Source organism: Podarcis bocagei, assembly GCF_964188305.1.
Source record: "Podarcis bocagei genome assembly, chromosome: 6".
In the NCBI taxonomy this organism is placed as follows: Eukaryota; Metazoa; Chordata; class Lepidosauria; order Squamata; family Lacertidae; genus Podarcis; species Podarcis bocagei.
In genome coordinates this window covers 81,880,883-81,896,597 of record NC_138130.1, presented here as the reverse complement: position 1 = coordinate 81,896,597, position 15,715 = coordinate 81,880,883, and the positions used below count along the sequence as shown (strand labels likewise).

Genomic DNA, 15,715 nt, shown 5'->3' with positions numbered 1-15,715 from the left:
CACCGAATTGAATATAGGCTTCCCCCCTCCAAATCAAGAACAGGTTACAGTCTTTATAGCAGGAGTGTGAAACTTGTGGGCCTCCAGATGAGAGCCAGTGTGGTGTAGTGGTTAGAGTGCTAGGCTAGGACCTGGGAGAGCAGAGTTCAAATCCCCACTCAGCCAGAAAACTCACTGGGTGATCTTGGGCCCATAACAAACTCCTAGCCTACCTTACTGGGTTGTCGTCAGGATAAAATAGAGAGAGGGAGCTAGATAGATATAGATATAGATGATATAGATATAGATATAGATATAGATATAGATATAGATATAGATAAAATGTTGATACAGTTGATGGGTATGTTTAGGCTAGAAAAGAGGAGACTGAGAGGAGATATGATAACCATCTTCAAATATCTCAAGGGCTGTCACATGGAGGAGGGAGCATGCTTGTTTTCTCCTGCTCTGGAGGGTAGGACTTGAACCAATGGCTTCAAGTTACAAGAAAGGAGATTCCAACTAAACATATGGAAAAACTTTCTGACAGTGAGACAGTGGAACAAATTCCCTCGGGAGGTGGTGGACTCTCCTTCCTTGGAGGTTTTTAAGCAGAGGTTGGATGGCCATCTGTCCTGGGTGCTTTAGTTGAGATTCCTGCATTGCAGGGGGTTGGCAAATGACCCTTAGGGTCCCTTCCATCACTAAAATTCTATGATTCTGTGACTCCAGCTCCCATCCTCTCCAGCAAACACAATAGTCAGTTATAAAGGAGTCCAAGGATCTTTGGAGGGCCACAGATTCCTCATCCCTGCATTACAATATACATGGATAGGCTACCTTTTAGCATCTTGACTGCGACCTGGACAGACACTCCCGTTTCACTAATTCCATATGCCGTGGCATTCACCACTTTCCCAAAAGCACCGGAACCAAGTTCTTGCCCTACAAGAAAAAGGGAAATGAACATGTCCTCCTCATCTTGCACTTTGGTGATGTGTTTGCTAATCTTACGATGAGTGCCACCAAACTCACCAAATTCCAGATTTTCTCTGGGAAACTCCCACTTGAGCTCATACTCGACCTCGCTGAAATCCACGTAGATGTATTCGTTAGAGGAAGATCCAACCATCTGTATCATCTGCAGCTGGCTTTTGTACCTCGATTGCTACAGGGAATGGGAAAAGAGGAATAGTGAAAAGGACATTCAAGGTAACAGAGCAAAGTGAAAAAGACAGACATTGGGTTCAGCTGTTACCTTTTTGTAGTTTTGGCAAATTAAGACACACAACACAGCGATGACCGAAAAGCAGACTCCAGCAGTTGCATATAATGCAACATTATCGGACAGGGGATGTTCTCCTGCAATTCGAAGAGAGGTGGATTGTTAAGCACTTCATTGTATCATTAAAGATAAAATGACTTTGCACATGTGATGAAACATGGTCTTATCTACAAAAGCTCATGCCGCAATAGAGATGTTGGTCTTCAGGGTGCCACAGGACTCATCTCTGAAGTTACAAACATTTAATATATTTTTACATACCATGGAATTTAGCATGGAACCCATGCTTTGCATTATAACGTGGCTCCCACAGAGCAAATAGAAGGATGTTGGAGTCATTCATAGAAACAAGCCAATAGCAACATTAAAACAAACCACCACACAATACCCATAACTGAGACAGATTAAAACCTGTCGTGCTTCCTTTTTTTGGTGAGCACAGTATTATTCTTTAGAGGGCAGTGTGTTCCCAGATGAACAATCATTTATATTTAAATTTAAGAGATCCAGGTTTAAGTGAGTCCCACTCACCAGTTCTGTGGCATTACTGAGACGCCTTGGTCTAACCACTATCTTCTAGTCTCAGTTTCCCACTTGTAAAATGCAAACTGTGACTTGTCTTAGGGTTTACCATGAAGGCATAGCACAATAAGAAGATGGTGGGGAGACAAGATACAACTCAGCAACCCAAAGGTGGCGTTCCCATGGTTCCAGCACATCATGGGATCAGAGGCAAAGGACTTGGGTCTTGAAAACTCAACTGAAGTTCAAAGTCAGGTTAGTAAAAATGCATAGTTTGTTCAAAGTTCCATGGGGGCAGATCTCTTTGGGACTCTAAAATCCAGCTGTTGCATATAAGCAATTCTTGCCAATTGCCTGAGAAAGTGCAAACCTCTCCCCTTTTCCACAACATGTCACAGATGTTATTGGGCTGCAGTTCCCATCATCCATTCACTATTCTGGCTGAAGCTAATGGGAGCTGCAATTCGGAAACATCTGGAGGGTACCACGTTGGCTATTCCTCCTTACACAGACTGCCAAATCCATTTTTACAGGCACCTCCATACAATACCTTTTTCAATTAAGCTTGTTTCACAGTCAAAGCCCACTGAATTGTTGGCACAGCACTCTACGTAAAATCTGTCTTCTACTTCCGATAGATCTAAAGTGCTGTTTACAATCTGGAAACCAAAAGTATTTCCGTCATACGTGTTGTTTGATATTCCACCTGCGATTTCTGTGCAACTGTGGGGAGAAGAGAGCCATTTAGGTTTTTCATTTTTTACCCAAACATCTAAAAAGTCAAGGGCATCATCAGAAGTGTGTGCTGCATATATCTTAATGTTCTTTCAGTAGCTGTGTAGGAATGGAGAAGCTGATCACTTAGCTTTTTTAGCTCACAGATAATTTGTATTTAACAGATGTGTTTAGATAAACATACTATGGGCTGGAACAAGGGTGGGAAACCATATATGATGTCAGGTATAGCACAGGTAAATGGGGAGCTTGGATGAGAGGGATCTTTGCTGGTGCCGCAAACAGAACTTCTTGCAGAATCTTAAACCACACCACAGCATCTCAGCTGCTTTTAAAAATGCAGCCACTAACATCCATGGAAAAGGCCATCAACATCTTTATTTACTTTGTTTTCTCGTCCCGACACTGTCTCCAGACCCAAGATGCTGCAGGCCTGCTCTCAGCGGCGCAAGAAATCCGAGTTGATGTCTTGTACATTTTTAAAACAGGTTTCCCTGCAAAAGATACAGCAAAACAGCACAAGAACTTTAGAACAAGAATTCCTGAACAAGACTCCCTATACTTTGAGCCTCCCCATAAATACATGACCTACAGGACACGGGTGGCGCTGTGGTCTAAACCAGCAAGCTTCTTGGGCTTGCTGATCGTAAGGTTGGCAGTTTGAATCCGCACAACGGGGTGAGCTCCCATTGCTCTGTCCTAGCTTCTGCCAACCTAGCAGTTCAAAAGCATACCAGCACAAGTAGATAAATAGGTACCGCTGCAGCAGGAAGGTAAACAGTGTTTCCATGTGCTCTGGCACTCGTCACCATGTTCTGTGCACCAGAAGCGGTTTAGTCATGCTGACCACATGACCCACAAAAGCTGTCTGCAGACAAACGCTAGCTCTCAGCCTGAAAGTGGAGATGAACTCCAAAATGGCCACCATGCTCTCATGATAAAAAAAATGGGAAGATTTTGTGTCCCAGATTTTGGCTTCAAAGTGTTGGAGGGTATGTGATGTAAGGCTGCGGGTGAGGGTATCTCTCTCCTTGAGCCAGGCCTCTCTTGGGCTGCATACACAATGTACATTTAAAGCACAAGGCTTCTGAAAATCTTGGGAATGGTAGTTGGTTAAGTATTCACATTTTTGCAGAGCAATTTCCCATAACGCAATGCCCTTTTTGTTGTTGTTATTTTTCACACTTTAACCTGCATAATGCTTTTTTGTGTACACTACGTGGTTGGAGAATGGCATTGCAAAATTCAGAGAAAGTGCAAATTTCAGAGGATGGCTGTGTTTTTGCTTTCAGGAAGTGAGAATAAGGTGGGTTTAGCTTTAAATGCAAACTGAATTGCACTTGTCTCCCAACCCTCACAAGAAGAAGAACAAACAAGCAACAGCAGCATGGAGGCAAGCATTTCATATCTGTTCTCTCCCTCCCTCTCTCTTTTAAACTCACTTTTCACGTAGAGTTTTAATGTCCTGCTCACAGACAAATCGTCATTTTCTGCGTAGAACACATATTCCCCTGGTTTGTCCTTATGGTCACAGAATTTTGAAGAGAGGCTGTTTCACAAAGGAAGGAAGGAAGGAAGAGTCACCCAAGCATGTGTCCATATGCATTTGCGATTTAAAAGGTGGTTGTTGTTTTTAAACCAAACCAGGCAGCTATCAAAGGATGAGAACCCAGTATAGCATCGTGGCCAAGCTACATCGGTGCCCTCTTCCATGAATAGGAATGGTGAGCTCACCTTGAAAACATTAGTTCTGGAAAGAGGTTCATCAACTCAGTATCAGACAGCATGGTAGGGCAGGGACATTTACCTAACCTCCAAGCAGGTGAGTCACTGCTGCTTATTGGAAGGAGAAGGAGGGGGCACAGTGAATATGCACGAGTAGGAGCACTAGATTGGCTCTGTGGTACATTTGCACTGTGCTGCGCTCCCCACAACATTGTCCTTTCCCTCTCTCCTCCCTGTAAGGTAAAGGTAAAGGGACCCCTGACCATTAGGTCCAGTTGTGGCCAACTCTGGGGTTGCGGCGCTCATCTCGCTTTATTGGCCGAGGGAGCCAGCGCACAGCTTCCGGGTCATGTGGCCAGCATGACCAAGCAGCTTCTGGCGAACCAGAGCAGCGCACGGAAACGCCGTTTACCTTCCCGCCAGAGCGGTACCTATTTATCTACTTGCACTTGACGTGCTTTCGAACTGCTAGGTTGGCAGGAGCTGGGACCGAGCAACGGGAGCTCACCCAATCACGGGGATTCGAACCACCAACCTTCTGATCGGCAAGTACTAGGCTCTGTGGTTTAACCCACAGCGCCACCCACGTCCCTTTCTCCTCCCTGTAAGCAGCAACAACTCATCTGCCAGAAGGTCAGGTACAGTAGGTGACTCCACTCCACCAGGCCACCAGCTACTGCCTCAGCTAACAGAAGAAATTCCTTTGGAATCAGTGCCCATTCTACTAAGGTTAGGGGTTTTCTAGTCCAGTAAGAACAACCACACAGTACTTCTGCGGCAAAGATAGGGCAGGGGACCCTGTGATCCTCAATATCTTGGTGGAGTCTAGCTCTCACCAGCCCCGGCCAGCATAAGAACATACAAAGAAGCAGGGACAGGTCAAAGAGGAAACTAATGAAGCCCCAGAGAGGCCCCAGAGGTGACTTTGGTCTACATTGCTTAAAAATGTTGGGTCTAGTAGACCCAATTTGCGTTGCCCGACTCAAATTGATTAATTTTTTGTTGTCTATATTTTAACAACCCCGAAGTTTGAGAGTCAGTAGCACAGATGTTAGGATGTGGTGATCTGCCATGGAGGAAGATAACAGTGGTTACCCTGACCTTGTTGCTGGTTGTGATGGGAGCTCCATGACCGTCCAAGCTTCAGGACCCCATAAATGTAGGTCCGCCACTGCAAAGAGCCCTGTAGGATCAGGCCCAGGGCCCACCTGGTCCAGCCTCTTGTTCTTAGAGGGTGGTTCAATGGTCAGGGTTCCAACAACATATAGGGAGCTCTGTGTTCCTCATCAACTGCAGTGGCAATGTCACATAATGAAAGCCCTTGGAAAGTGCCCTTACCAGATGCCTTTCTCTGCCATGGAGCGAGCTCTGAAAAACTGGTTCCGCAACCTTCCTGCATTGAAGCAAGGGAAAGCTGGCTTTGGAAGGCACCTGCCAGAGATCACCTCCCTATCACAGCCACGATTCCCAGGGAAGAATGGCTGTATACATAATTGTATACCTGCTACTTCAAAAATAGTGTTTAAGCACACAACAGTACCAGAGGAATCTGCTCCTCTCAACTTTGGAAAAGAAATCTGGCTGTGGAAGGGCTGCCTTGGACAGATGGGCAAAAATAAGACTGCAAAGCATCCTTTAGAAAGGCAACATTTTAAAAACATTCTGACAAATGACATCTATGCGCTCAGTGACAGGGAAACCCCTCCCTCAGCTACTCAGTGTATCCTGCAACAGCATCATTCATTTCTGTAATGGACCAGAAATAAATCTAAGTATGTTACAGACATCCTGGAAAACAACAACAAACAGGGAGAAAAGTCCCTCTGTTGCTGGTGGTGAGTGATGCTCAAGGACCAATGTGGCAGTGTTTATGTTTTCTTGTCCGGCAACTTTGGGCACTGCTACAGAATCTCACCCTGCGTCATATTTTATAAATAGCCGTTTTGTACTTTACAGAGGAAGAGAAAGAAGACATATAATACTACTCAGTTTCAATGCAGAACAGACAGAACCCAAATACATATACCTTAACATGTTAGTTAATTGTATAAATATTTCAAAAATTGTGCTTAACAAATGTTGCCAGTGATTTAGGAACATAGGAAGCTGTCTTATACCAAGTCAGATCACTGCTCCAATTAGCTCAGTACTGTCTACACAAACTGGCAGCAGCTCTGCAGGGTTTCAAGCAGGGAGTCTTTGGGAAACGGATCTCAGTGACTCATGATTTTCATCTTACATAAGATGCCAATATGGCAACCTCCAAATTCCTCTCCCCTCTCACCCACCCACTAGTCTCAAAACTCTCCCACCCACCCTCTTCCCTTGCAGTTCAAAATAAAAGTGGCCGATCGAAGCAAGCTCCTTTTTAAAAATAGAAAAGTGTGACTGACGGAAGGCAACTTTACCCTCCCCTGTGCCCTGCAGATGTTTCAGACTACAAAACTCCTCATCCCCAGCCAGTATAGGATGATGGCAGTTGCCGTCCAACATTTGGAGGTTGCAGAAGGCTGATGTGACATATAATTGGGCTCTGATGTAACAAATGGCTAGTACAGTGGTACCTCAGGTTACATACGCTTCAGGTTACAGACTCCGCTAACCCAGAAATAGTGCTTCAGGTTAAGAACTTTGCTTCAGGATAAGAACAGAAATTGGGCTCCAGCAATGTGGCGGCAGCAGGAGGCCCCATTAGCTAAAGTGGTGCTTCAGGTTAAGAACAGTTTCAGGTTAAGAACGGTCCTCCGGAACGAATTACGTACTTAACCTGAGGTACCACTGTATACATAAAAGGGTAATAAAATGTAGGGAATCAAGTAGCATTTATACGTGAATTTCAGTTTCATGAGACCGATTCAGTGCAGGAGTTTCAGCCAGCCTGCTTGAAAATAAAGGAAGGCTTGCAATAGTCATTGATACGTTTTTGGTTTAATTCTGGGGAAGTGAAAATGAGCGGAGAGATACCTTCTATTTTACAAAGAGGGAACAGAAAAACCAAAGGGCACTAAGAACATTTTCTGGAAAAGCTTAGAGGAAGTTGTAGGTGGATGGGAGTCATTGTGGTGTGGCTTGAAATCAAAAGCCCAAAAAGAGAGTGCTGTGTGGAAATTTACTTTCCATTTGGCTTCAGGCAGAGCAGAGAACTGGAGAGGGAGAGCAACTATTGATCTGCTTGGCATCTCCCCTCCCTTCCTAGCCACTTTTCTCCCTAGGAGGGAAAAGATATAGGTCCTCTTTTAGCCATTGGGAAGAACCGCAGTGGGCAACTGAGTAGGGAAATGGCTTTTCTCCCCCATCCCAGAAGATCTGTGCTCGGAGGGCTCAGGAAATTTGCTTTGCATAGATTCAATCCTTGGCATCTCCAGGGAGGGCTAGGAGAAGCCCCCCTTCCTGAAACCCCATAGGGATTTGGCCAGTCATTGTAGACCATGGGCTCTCAAACTGTGGTCCGTGAACCAGCAGTAGTTTGTGAGCTTCACTCAGGTGGTCTGTGCTGTGCCTATGGATTTATGGTTGAAGATGGGAGACAGAGCAACCATCACAGTGAATATCTGTATTGTTCTTTGAATAGTATTTAGGAAGCTACCCTATACTGAATCAGACCATTGGTCCACCGAGCTCAGCACTGTCTGCACTGACTTTCAGCAGCTCTCCAGGGTTTCAGACAGGGCTCAACAGGTAGCCCTACCTGGAGATGCTGGAGATTGGACCAGGACCTTTCTGCATCCAAAGAAGATGCTCTGCCATGGATTTACACACATTAGTCACAGGTTTGGATCCAGCACAGAGCAAGCACAGCCTTTGTTATAAATCTTTAGGTGCCAGGCAAAAGCGTTTATGTATAACGAGACCTTCGGCTGGTTAACATTCTTTTAAATGTGTTTGTGGGGGGGTATTGATTTGTTTTTGTTTTATTATGTATTTTGTGTTCTCATTTTGTATTTTTATGTTGTGAACTGGCCTGTGATCTTTGGAAGAAGGGTGGTATAAATAATAATAATAATAATAATAATAATAATAATAATAATAATAATAATAATAATAATAGCGCCTCCTCATGGTTGCCTCAGAGTAGCAATCAATGGATGTGTGCTCTTGCAAGTACACAAAACGGGTCAATTGATTCTTGGGTGGGTGGGATGGGGGTACTAAAGCAAGATATATACAGCTTGAGACTAGAATAATGAAAAGATCCTCTCATCCCTTATATGGCCAATTGATCACTGCAAGACTGAAGGCCTCCTGCAGACACCATTGATGGTGGTTTATATATGTCCTGAGTTTTCTGCTGCATTGACTCTGAAGAAACGAAGAAATACAATGTGCAACATGAGATGGTGAGCAGAGCATGGGGAGGATTGCAGTGCATTTTTGTCTAAAACAAGAACCATTAAGGGTCTTTTTCAATCACCTTTTTATCTAACCAGAGATTGTGGCAATACAAAACATGGGAAACAAATACACAGAACGATTCTAAACCTGTTGACTCAGAAGGGTGCAGAAAATAGTGGCTGCAAGTCTTTACACACAACAGAAGCACATTCAAAGAAAGTTAATTACCTGTAAACATCTGTGTAAGTCTGTATACAAGGAAATGACATTTGGGAAGACATCCATATACATCTAATTGATGGATATGCTATTAGTGTGACTTCAAGGCACAACTTTTCCGCCACACCAGCTTCAAAATCTTCCTTTGCGTTGGTGAAATTGATAAAACCCTTATCTGTTGAAAGATATATCAAAATGATGTTGTGATATTTTTATTTAAAATGAAAACGTTTTCGGAAATAATTTATTACCCTGCATTTCCCTTCCGCAAAGGAGTTGCTCAAAGCAGCTTACAAATAAAAAAAGGAAGCTAAAAGCAACAATAATCCGATCCTCAAAATACAAATCAACAAAGCAAAAAACTCCAGAAAAAAGCCAAAACCCAAAGTCTGACAGTAGCTTATCAATACATGCGGCAGGAACAGAATCAAAAGCTTGTTTTAAAAGGATGGTTTTCAATTACCAACGGAAAAGAAAGGAAGAGGAAGATAACCTGAATTATTGGGGCATATGCAGGTTCCCACCAGAGAAGTCACATCTACACCATAAAGCATATTTAAAGCACCTTACCACCACCAAAGAACCCTGGGAACAATAGTTTGTTGTGGGTGCTGGGAATTGTAGCACTGTTGGGGTAACATACACTTCCCAGGGTTCTTTGGGGCAAGCCATGTGCGTTAAGTGCGTGGCATGGATGTGGTCAGCAAAAGCCCTCTCACGTTTTGCCACCAATCTTGCTTCAAATTGAAATGGCACAAATAAGAGGGGAGCAAAAGGCAATCTCATCAGATGGGCAGATTCCCATAAGAAGAGATGGTCCTTCATGCAGCCTGACCCTTGACATTGCTTTAAATGTCAAAATTCACCTTTTGGGGGGGGGAGAGGAGAAGGGAGGGGAGGGGAGGAATCTGTCAATTTTCCTTCATGACAGTTTCAGTTCTCCACATTTCCTTATCAGTTTGTAATTTATTTAATGAATTTCTCCTAACATGCACATTTGCATGCATTTTTGCAAAGCATATCCCCCCCAGGTTAATGCATTTTTGTCCGTCATTGTCCAGATTTGGTCGGTCATCATCCAGAAACATGCTTTTCTAGGCACACTTTGCCCCAGTGTATGCATTTTTGTACATATTACTTGGCTAGAGAACTGGATCGCAAGATTTGGAGAAGTGTGATTTTTGAAGGGTGACTGGGTTTTGGTTCTCATTTTGTTTCAGAAAGTAAGAATCGGGTAGATTCACCTTTAAATGTGAACTGTATCCAATTCTGCCCCTCCCCCCGCATCCTTAGCCTTGATGCACAATAATTTTCACCCTGAGAAGCAACAAACACTTGATAGGTCACAAGATAGGTGCTTAATTCCTCAACGGAATATTAATTCAGTGCCAAGCAACTTGCTCTGTCAGAGCAACACAGTTCCTTCTTAAAGGTAAAGGTAAAGGTACCCCTGCCTGTATGGGCCAGTCTTGACAGACTCTAGGGTTGTGCGCTCATCTCACTCTAGAGGCCGGGAGCTGGCACCATCCGCAGACACTTCCGGGTCACGTGGCCAGTGTGACATCGCTGCTCTGGCGAGCCTGCACCAGCGCAGCACATGGAACGCCGTTTACCTTCCTGCTGTAAAGCGGTACCTATTTATCTACTTGCACTTTAAAGGTGCTTTCGAACTGCTAGGTGGGCAGGAGCTGGGACCGAAAGACGGGAGCTCACCCCGCCGTGGGGATTCGAACCGCCGACCATACGATCGGCAAGTCCTAGGCTCTGTGGTTTTACCCACAGCGCCACCCGCGTCCCACTAGTTCCTTCTTAGAGGACTTGAAATCAGACAAGTATTGCTAAGGCACTAAAAGATTCTCAGCCAATCTGGACCAGCAAATATTTATTCAATGATGCTATTTAACTCTCTGCGGCTGAAATTCTTGTGCTGATTTTTAATGCTGGGATTTTTATATGAGTTTTTTTTTTAAATTTTAATATTGTATTATTTGCACGCTAGCCAGAAAACACTCTTATTGGGTGACATATAAATGCCATTAACACATAAAATAAAAACAAAATATCCTGGACTATACATCATTCTCATTCCATCATAGGAAATGCAGTGAAACAGGCACACGTGAAACAGGCACAAAGGGTGTGGAAGCTGCTATGTGTGTATCTGTGCATTTATTTTATAAACCACCTAAGGCTGCAACAGTAACCTCACCCAGGAGTAAGCCCCATTAAATTCAATGGGATGTAGACATAGTTCAACAGGTAGCAGTTTTCTATGTTCCTATGCAAACATTTTATATGTCAGACGACTTACCTAAAACTGTAACCAAAGCACTCTTATTTGCAGCAAGTTCTTTGGACGAGCAGTTAAAATGTCTGTGACTCTGTGTTTTCATTGGGAAAACAAATGCATATTGCGTCTTAACCCTCTTGGAGTTCAAATTCTTCCTTCCTTCGAGTGACATGCCCTATTTTTTTAAAAAAATAAAAGTTAGTATTTAAGAGATGGTGACATTCATTTGTGGTGTGGAGCTGTGCAAAGCTTCAGAACTACTGAAATCAATAGGAATTTAGCGAGTCACAACTAATGTAGGTCTCATAAGCTTTTCAGTTGAATCAAAAGTCTGGCTCCAACTCAGTATTTTAAAAAATATATTACGACATTAATATGGGGCTTCTTTCAGAACCAGAGTTAGGCAAGAGTCTTCAAAATGCCATTAGCAAGCGGGTATTTTGGTAAGAGGCACTGGGAAGTGTTAGAAGTGTGGGAACTCTCCCTGACTCTCTCCCTGACTCTCCCTGACTCTCTCATGAACCTTTGAGACACTTGGAAAGCAGTAAGATTTCTGAACAGCTACACAGGTACAAGAGATACACAGGGAATTTTAAAGTTAGTATTTTTAATATAAGGCTACAGTAAGTGCTGACAGGAAAATGGGTTCCTCTTGGTACCTGAATCAATTGCTTGCTTTCAGAATACCACTTCATTCCAAAGTTATAATCACCAGATATACCACGACATCTTAAAAGCAATAGCTCTCCTGTTTTAAGAAAGAATTCCTGCATAGAGCTTCCTGGTACACTTAGATCTGAAATATAAAAATAATACCAATAAAATAACAATACCAGCAAATAATAATAATAATAGTTACTACTACTACTAGTACTATCCCTTTCCACTTACCAAAGTAGTGCTTAGGGTAGCTAACATCATTCAAAATGCAATAAAATGATCAACAATTAAATGCTAATGTGAAGCAGCAACAGAGCAGATAATTAAAACAGAGTCAGCTTAGAATGCCAAAATCAATGGAAAACGCACCTTCTGGCCCTAGTAAAACACTAATAGAATTTTGAATGAACGCAAATGCAACCTCAGAACTAAACACAGCAAGTGTTAGACACACACCTCCATCAACTAGTTTCCAAATCCCAAAGTCATCCTAAGTGCACACTTACACACACACTTGGATCCAAGCTGAAGGCAAAGTCTCAGGCTGCTTTTGCTGAAGATAAAGGCAGTGGAAAGTTGAACAGGTTCTAGTGCTTTGCCTTGGTCTGGTGTACATGCCTAGTCGGTAGAGCATGAGGCTCTTAATCTCAGGGTTGTGGGTTAGAGCCCCACATTGGGCATTGCAGCCCAGCATGGCAGCGGGTTGGACTTCATGACCCTCAGGGACCCTTCCAACTCTACAGTTCTATGATTCTATGGAAATAAAATCTGCAGTCCCCAGGGAGGGGCAGAAGAAGGTCTTCATGAGAGTAAGGAGGGCTGGTTGATGATGTCTGTTTTTTTAATCAGTCATCAATGTAAATAATACATTATAAGATTCCAGGAAGGAAGGAAGGAAGGAAGGAAGGAAGGAAGGAAGGAAGGAAGGAAGGAAGGAAGCTAACCAATTCTAGAGTGTCAATACTTAGACTATAAGTGACTTGGAGGAGGAGGAACCATTTTAGATTGTTCCCCTCCAACTCATAGTGTCATGAAGAAGTGTGCCAAAACATTTAAATAAATACAGTGGTACCTCGGGTTAAGAACTTAATTCGTTCTGGAGGTCCATTCTTAACCTGAAACTGTTCTTAACCTGAGGTACCACTTTAGCTAATGGGGCCTCCCGCTGCTGCCGCACCACCGCCACACGATTTCTGTTCTCATCCTGAAGCAAAGTTCTTAACCCGAGATACTATTTCTGGGTTAGCGGAGTCTGTAACCTGAAGCGTCTGTAACCTGAAGCATCTGTAACCCGAGGTACCACTGTAAATTCTTTTGCTTGAACACTTTAAATAAAAGAGATCTTGCACATGTTTTATTGGCACAGAACATAAACACAAACCATTCAACAAAAAACATGACATTATTTTCACAGTTCACATAGAAATATGGACTGGATGCCAGGGACTGAACCAGGGACCTTCCCCATGCAAAGAATCTTCTATTCTTGCCCTTCCCCAATTGAAGAGAAACAATGCCAGGCAACGCTTTGCACCAGTAAGGCTGCAATTTCACCCTATCAATTGGCAGCGTCACATTTTATGCCCTTCAAAATCTGGGACTGGAATGGAAGTATAAAAGCTGCTTTGGGTGGTGCGTTGGCTATGCTTCACAAAACCAAGAACTGAGGATCTTACAGGAGGTGAGAGATTGAATCGATTTAACAAGAAAGGATCGCAGTTGAACCACAATGATCCTTAGGCTGCCCAAACTTGTACTTGATTATATTTCTGCAGGCATTTTTCTTCCACTGACAGATAGCAAAAAGAGAAACCCTGTGCAGCAGGAATGGCAAACCTGTGGCCTTCTAGATGTTGCTGGTCTCCAGCATCCCACCATTCTTGATCCCTGACCACATTGAATGGGGTTGAGGGGAGTCAGAGTTCAACAGCAGGTTTCCCATCCCTTCTGTTCATAAGGAAATATTAATGGCAAACCCTCCACAACCTGTCTAATGAAACATTCCCTCTGCTATGCAAGTGTATGGAAGACCATACTGGGTCTTATTAAAGAAGTGGTACTGTTAGCATGAATAAAGGGGCTAAAGAGTCCAAACCCATAAATACATTTGTATCTTTACCTATTGTATAGAGTTCGGAGCAGACTTTTCCAAACTCGTTAACTGCACAACACCACACATGTTGTCGAAAGAGCAATTCGTTGTCTCGTAATTTCAGCTGGGCCTGTTGTCTTCCATCCATGTCTTCACTTTGGGCAGCCTTAGAACTTCTGCAGCTATAAAACAGAATGACAAAAGGCCACGTGTGCAAAGCCAATAACACTGCTGTCGTTACAACTCAAGAATGACTCAAGGGGACTCCACATACGGGCTCCTGATGGCCTAAACTGCAAAAGCCTCCTGCGAAATCTGGAGCAGGTCTTTGGCATTTTGGTGCAGAATGAGATTCTAAGAGAAGGGTGGTTCAAAACAGGATTCTGAATTTTTCTTCGATCTGTATGCTGCTCACATTTTAGAAGTAGTGAGGCACTTGCTAAAACATTGGTTCCTCTCACTACATATACATATTTGATTTCAGAATGGGGTTTTGCGGGGGGGGAGGAAAGGGGGCAAGAAGCTTGCAATTTCAGTGGCTGGACATGAAATTCTACAGAACAAAAGGAGAATCAGATTACTGTATTTTCCCTTTTATACAGTCTATCAGTCGTGCATGTTTGTGGTGCGTATGCAGTCTTATCTCAGTAGGAAGATGTCCATTCTGAATGTAGAGTTGAAAGGAAAAGAAAAGAAACCATGACAGGTTGGTAGCAAAACAGGTGACCTACCTTTCATCAGGGGTCTTGCAAGAAAACCATTCAAAATTTGGTTTAGGATATCCTTCTGATAGGCAGCTTACAGTAACTTCTCGCTGCTTGTTTAGTATAAAATGTGGCTTTCTTGGGCTTTCTATTGAAAACAATGGAAGAATTCCTTATCATTTATTTATTCATGGAAGTATTTTACTTTTATTATTTACAATCAATCAATCAATCAATCAATTGTTCATTTATCAGAGCACTAGCAGCCTTGTACTCAGTGTTGGTCAGGAACCCTAAGAAGTCCCCCTCCCAAAAAAACCCAGTGCAGTTTTTATATCAATGGTTGAAATCAATGCAGTTTGGAATGGTTCAGCCCACCATCTTGTTTCAAAATGGCACCTAGTTATATACAAACTTAGACCGTGATCTCAAGAACCGTGATGGAAAATTTGGTCTTGATGCCTTAAGATTCATCCAAATGCAGAAGAAACAAACACATTTCACAAGGGAGAGAGAGAGAGAGAGAGAGAGAGAGAGAGAGAGAGAGAGAGAGCATTGTTCGTCGATATTTACAAAGCTCTATCAACCAAATTCACATGAGTAATGTTTCTGCACCGGCTGTATACTGAGATGCTGAAGTTATTTAGCTGTTTTCACAAAAGGGCTAGACATTTTGTTCATGTAAAGGGTTCTATTTTGTCTCTCTCTAGTCAGATCCTCCTCTTCCTCCTCCTCTCCACAGCAAGACACTCTTTTCCGCAGGTAGGGGCTTGGACTCAGAGGCAGAGAGGTTGTGCCTCTGCATCTGAGCCCCACACCGAAAAGGGTGCCTCACTCGCTGGCTGCAGAAGGTAGAGCTCAACTGCTTTTCTCTCAGAGGCAGTTCTGCTGTCGCCTGCTGGCTTTTCTCATTGACTTTGTGGGTGCCCAGCCCACACAATTTTATTGTTGTGGGTTCCCAAGCACACATGGCCCCCAAGAGTTGGCTCCTATGATTCCCAGCAACCCTTAACAAACTACCATTCCCAGAATTCTTGGGGGGAAGCCATGGCTATTAAAGTGGTATAAGAGTGTTTTAAATTCATGTTGTATATGTGACCCCTCTCTCGCATTTTCTACTCCCCTTCCCCAGCAAAGAGACAAACATCTCTTTATAAAAGGAATTATAGAGA

The 15,715-nt window shown here is 43.3% G+C and overlaps 1 protein-coding gene across 3 annotated transcripts in view; it reads right to left on the bottom strand.

The window, feature by feature from the left end:
- FLT3 (fms related receptor tyrosine kinase 3) overlaps positions 1-15,715 on the bottom strand; it is a 56,538-nt gene that overhangs the window by 17,853 nt on the left and 22,970 nt on the right. For all 3 annotated transcript variants that reach the window (XM_081197903.1, XM_081197902.1, XM_081197904.1), the window contains exons 5-15: positions 14,571-14,691; positions 13,867-14,021; positions 11,747-11,883; positions 11,109-11,262; positions 8,807-8,972; positions 3,964-4,070; positions 2,907-3,015; positions 2,337-2,509; positions 1,238-1,341; positions 1,015-1,147; positions 820-924 (exon numbers count right to left, since the gene is read on the bottom strand). In XM_081197903.1, coding sequence (XP_081054029.1) covers positions 820-924; positions 1,015-1,147; positions 1,238-1,341; positions 2,337-2,509; positions 2,907-3,015; positions 3,964-4,070; positions 8,807-8,972; positions 11,109-11,262; positions 11,747-11,883; positions 13,867-14,021; positions 14,571-14,691 — 1,464 coding nt within the window. The remainder of the gene's footprint in view (positions 1-819; positions 925-1,014; positions 1,148-1,237; positions 1,342-2,336; positions 2,510-2,906; positions 3,016-3,963; positions 4,071-8,806; positions 8,973-11,108; positions 11,263-11,746; positions 11,884-13,866; positions 14,022-14,570; positions 14,692-15,715) is intronic.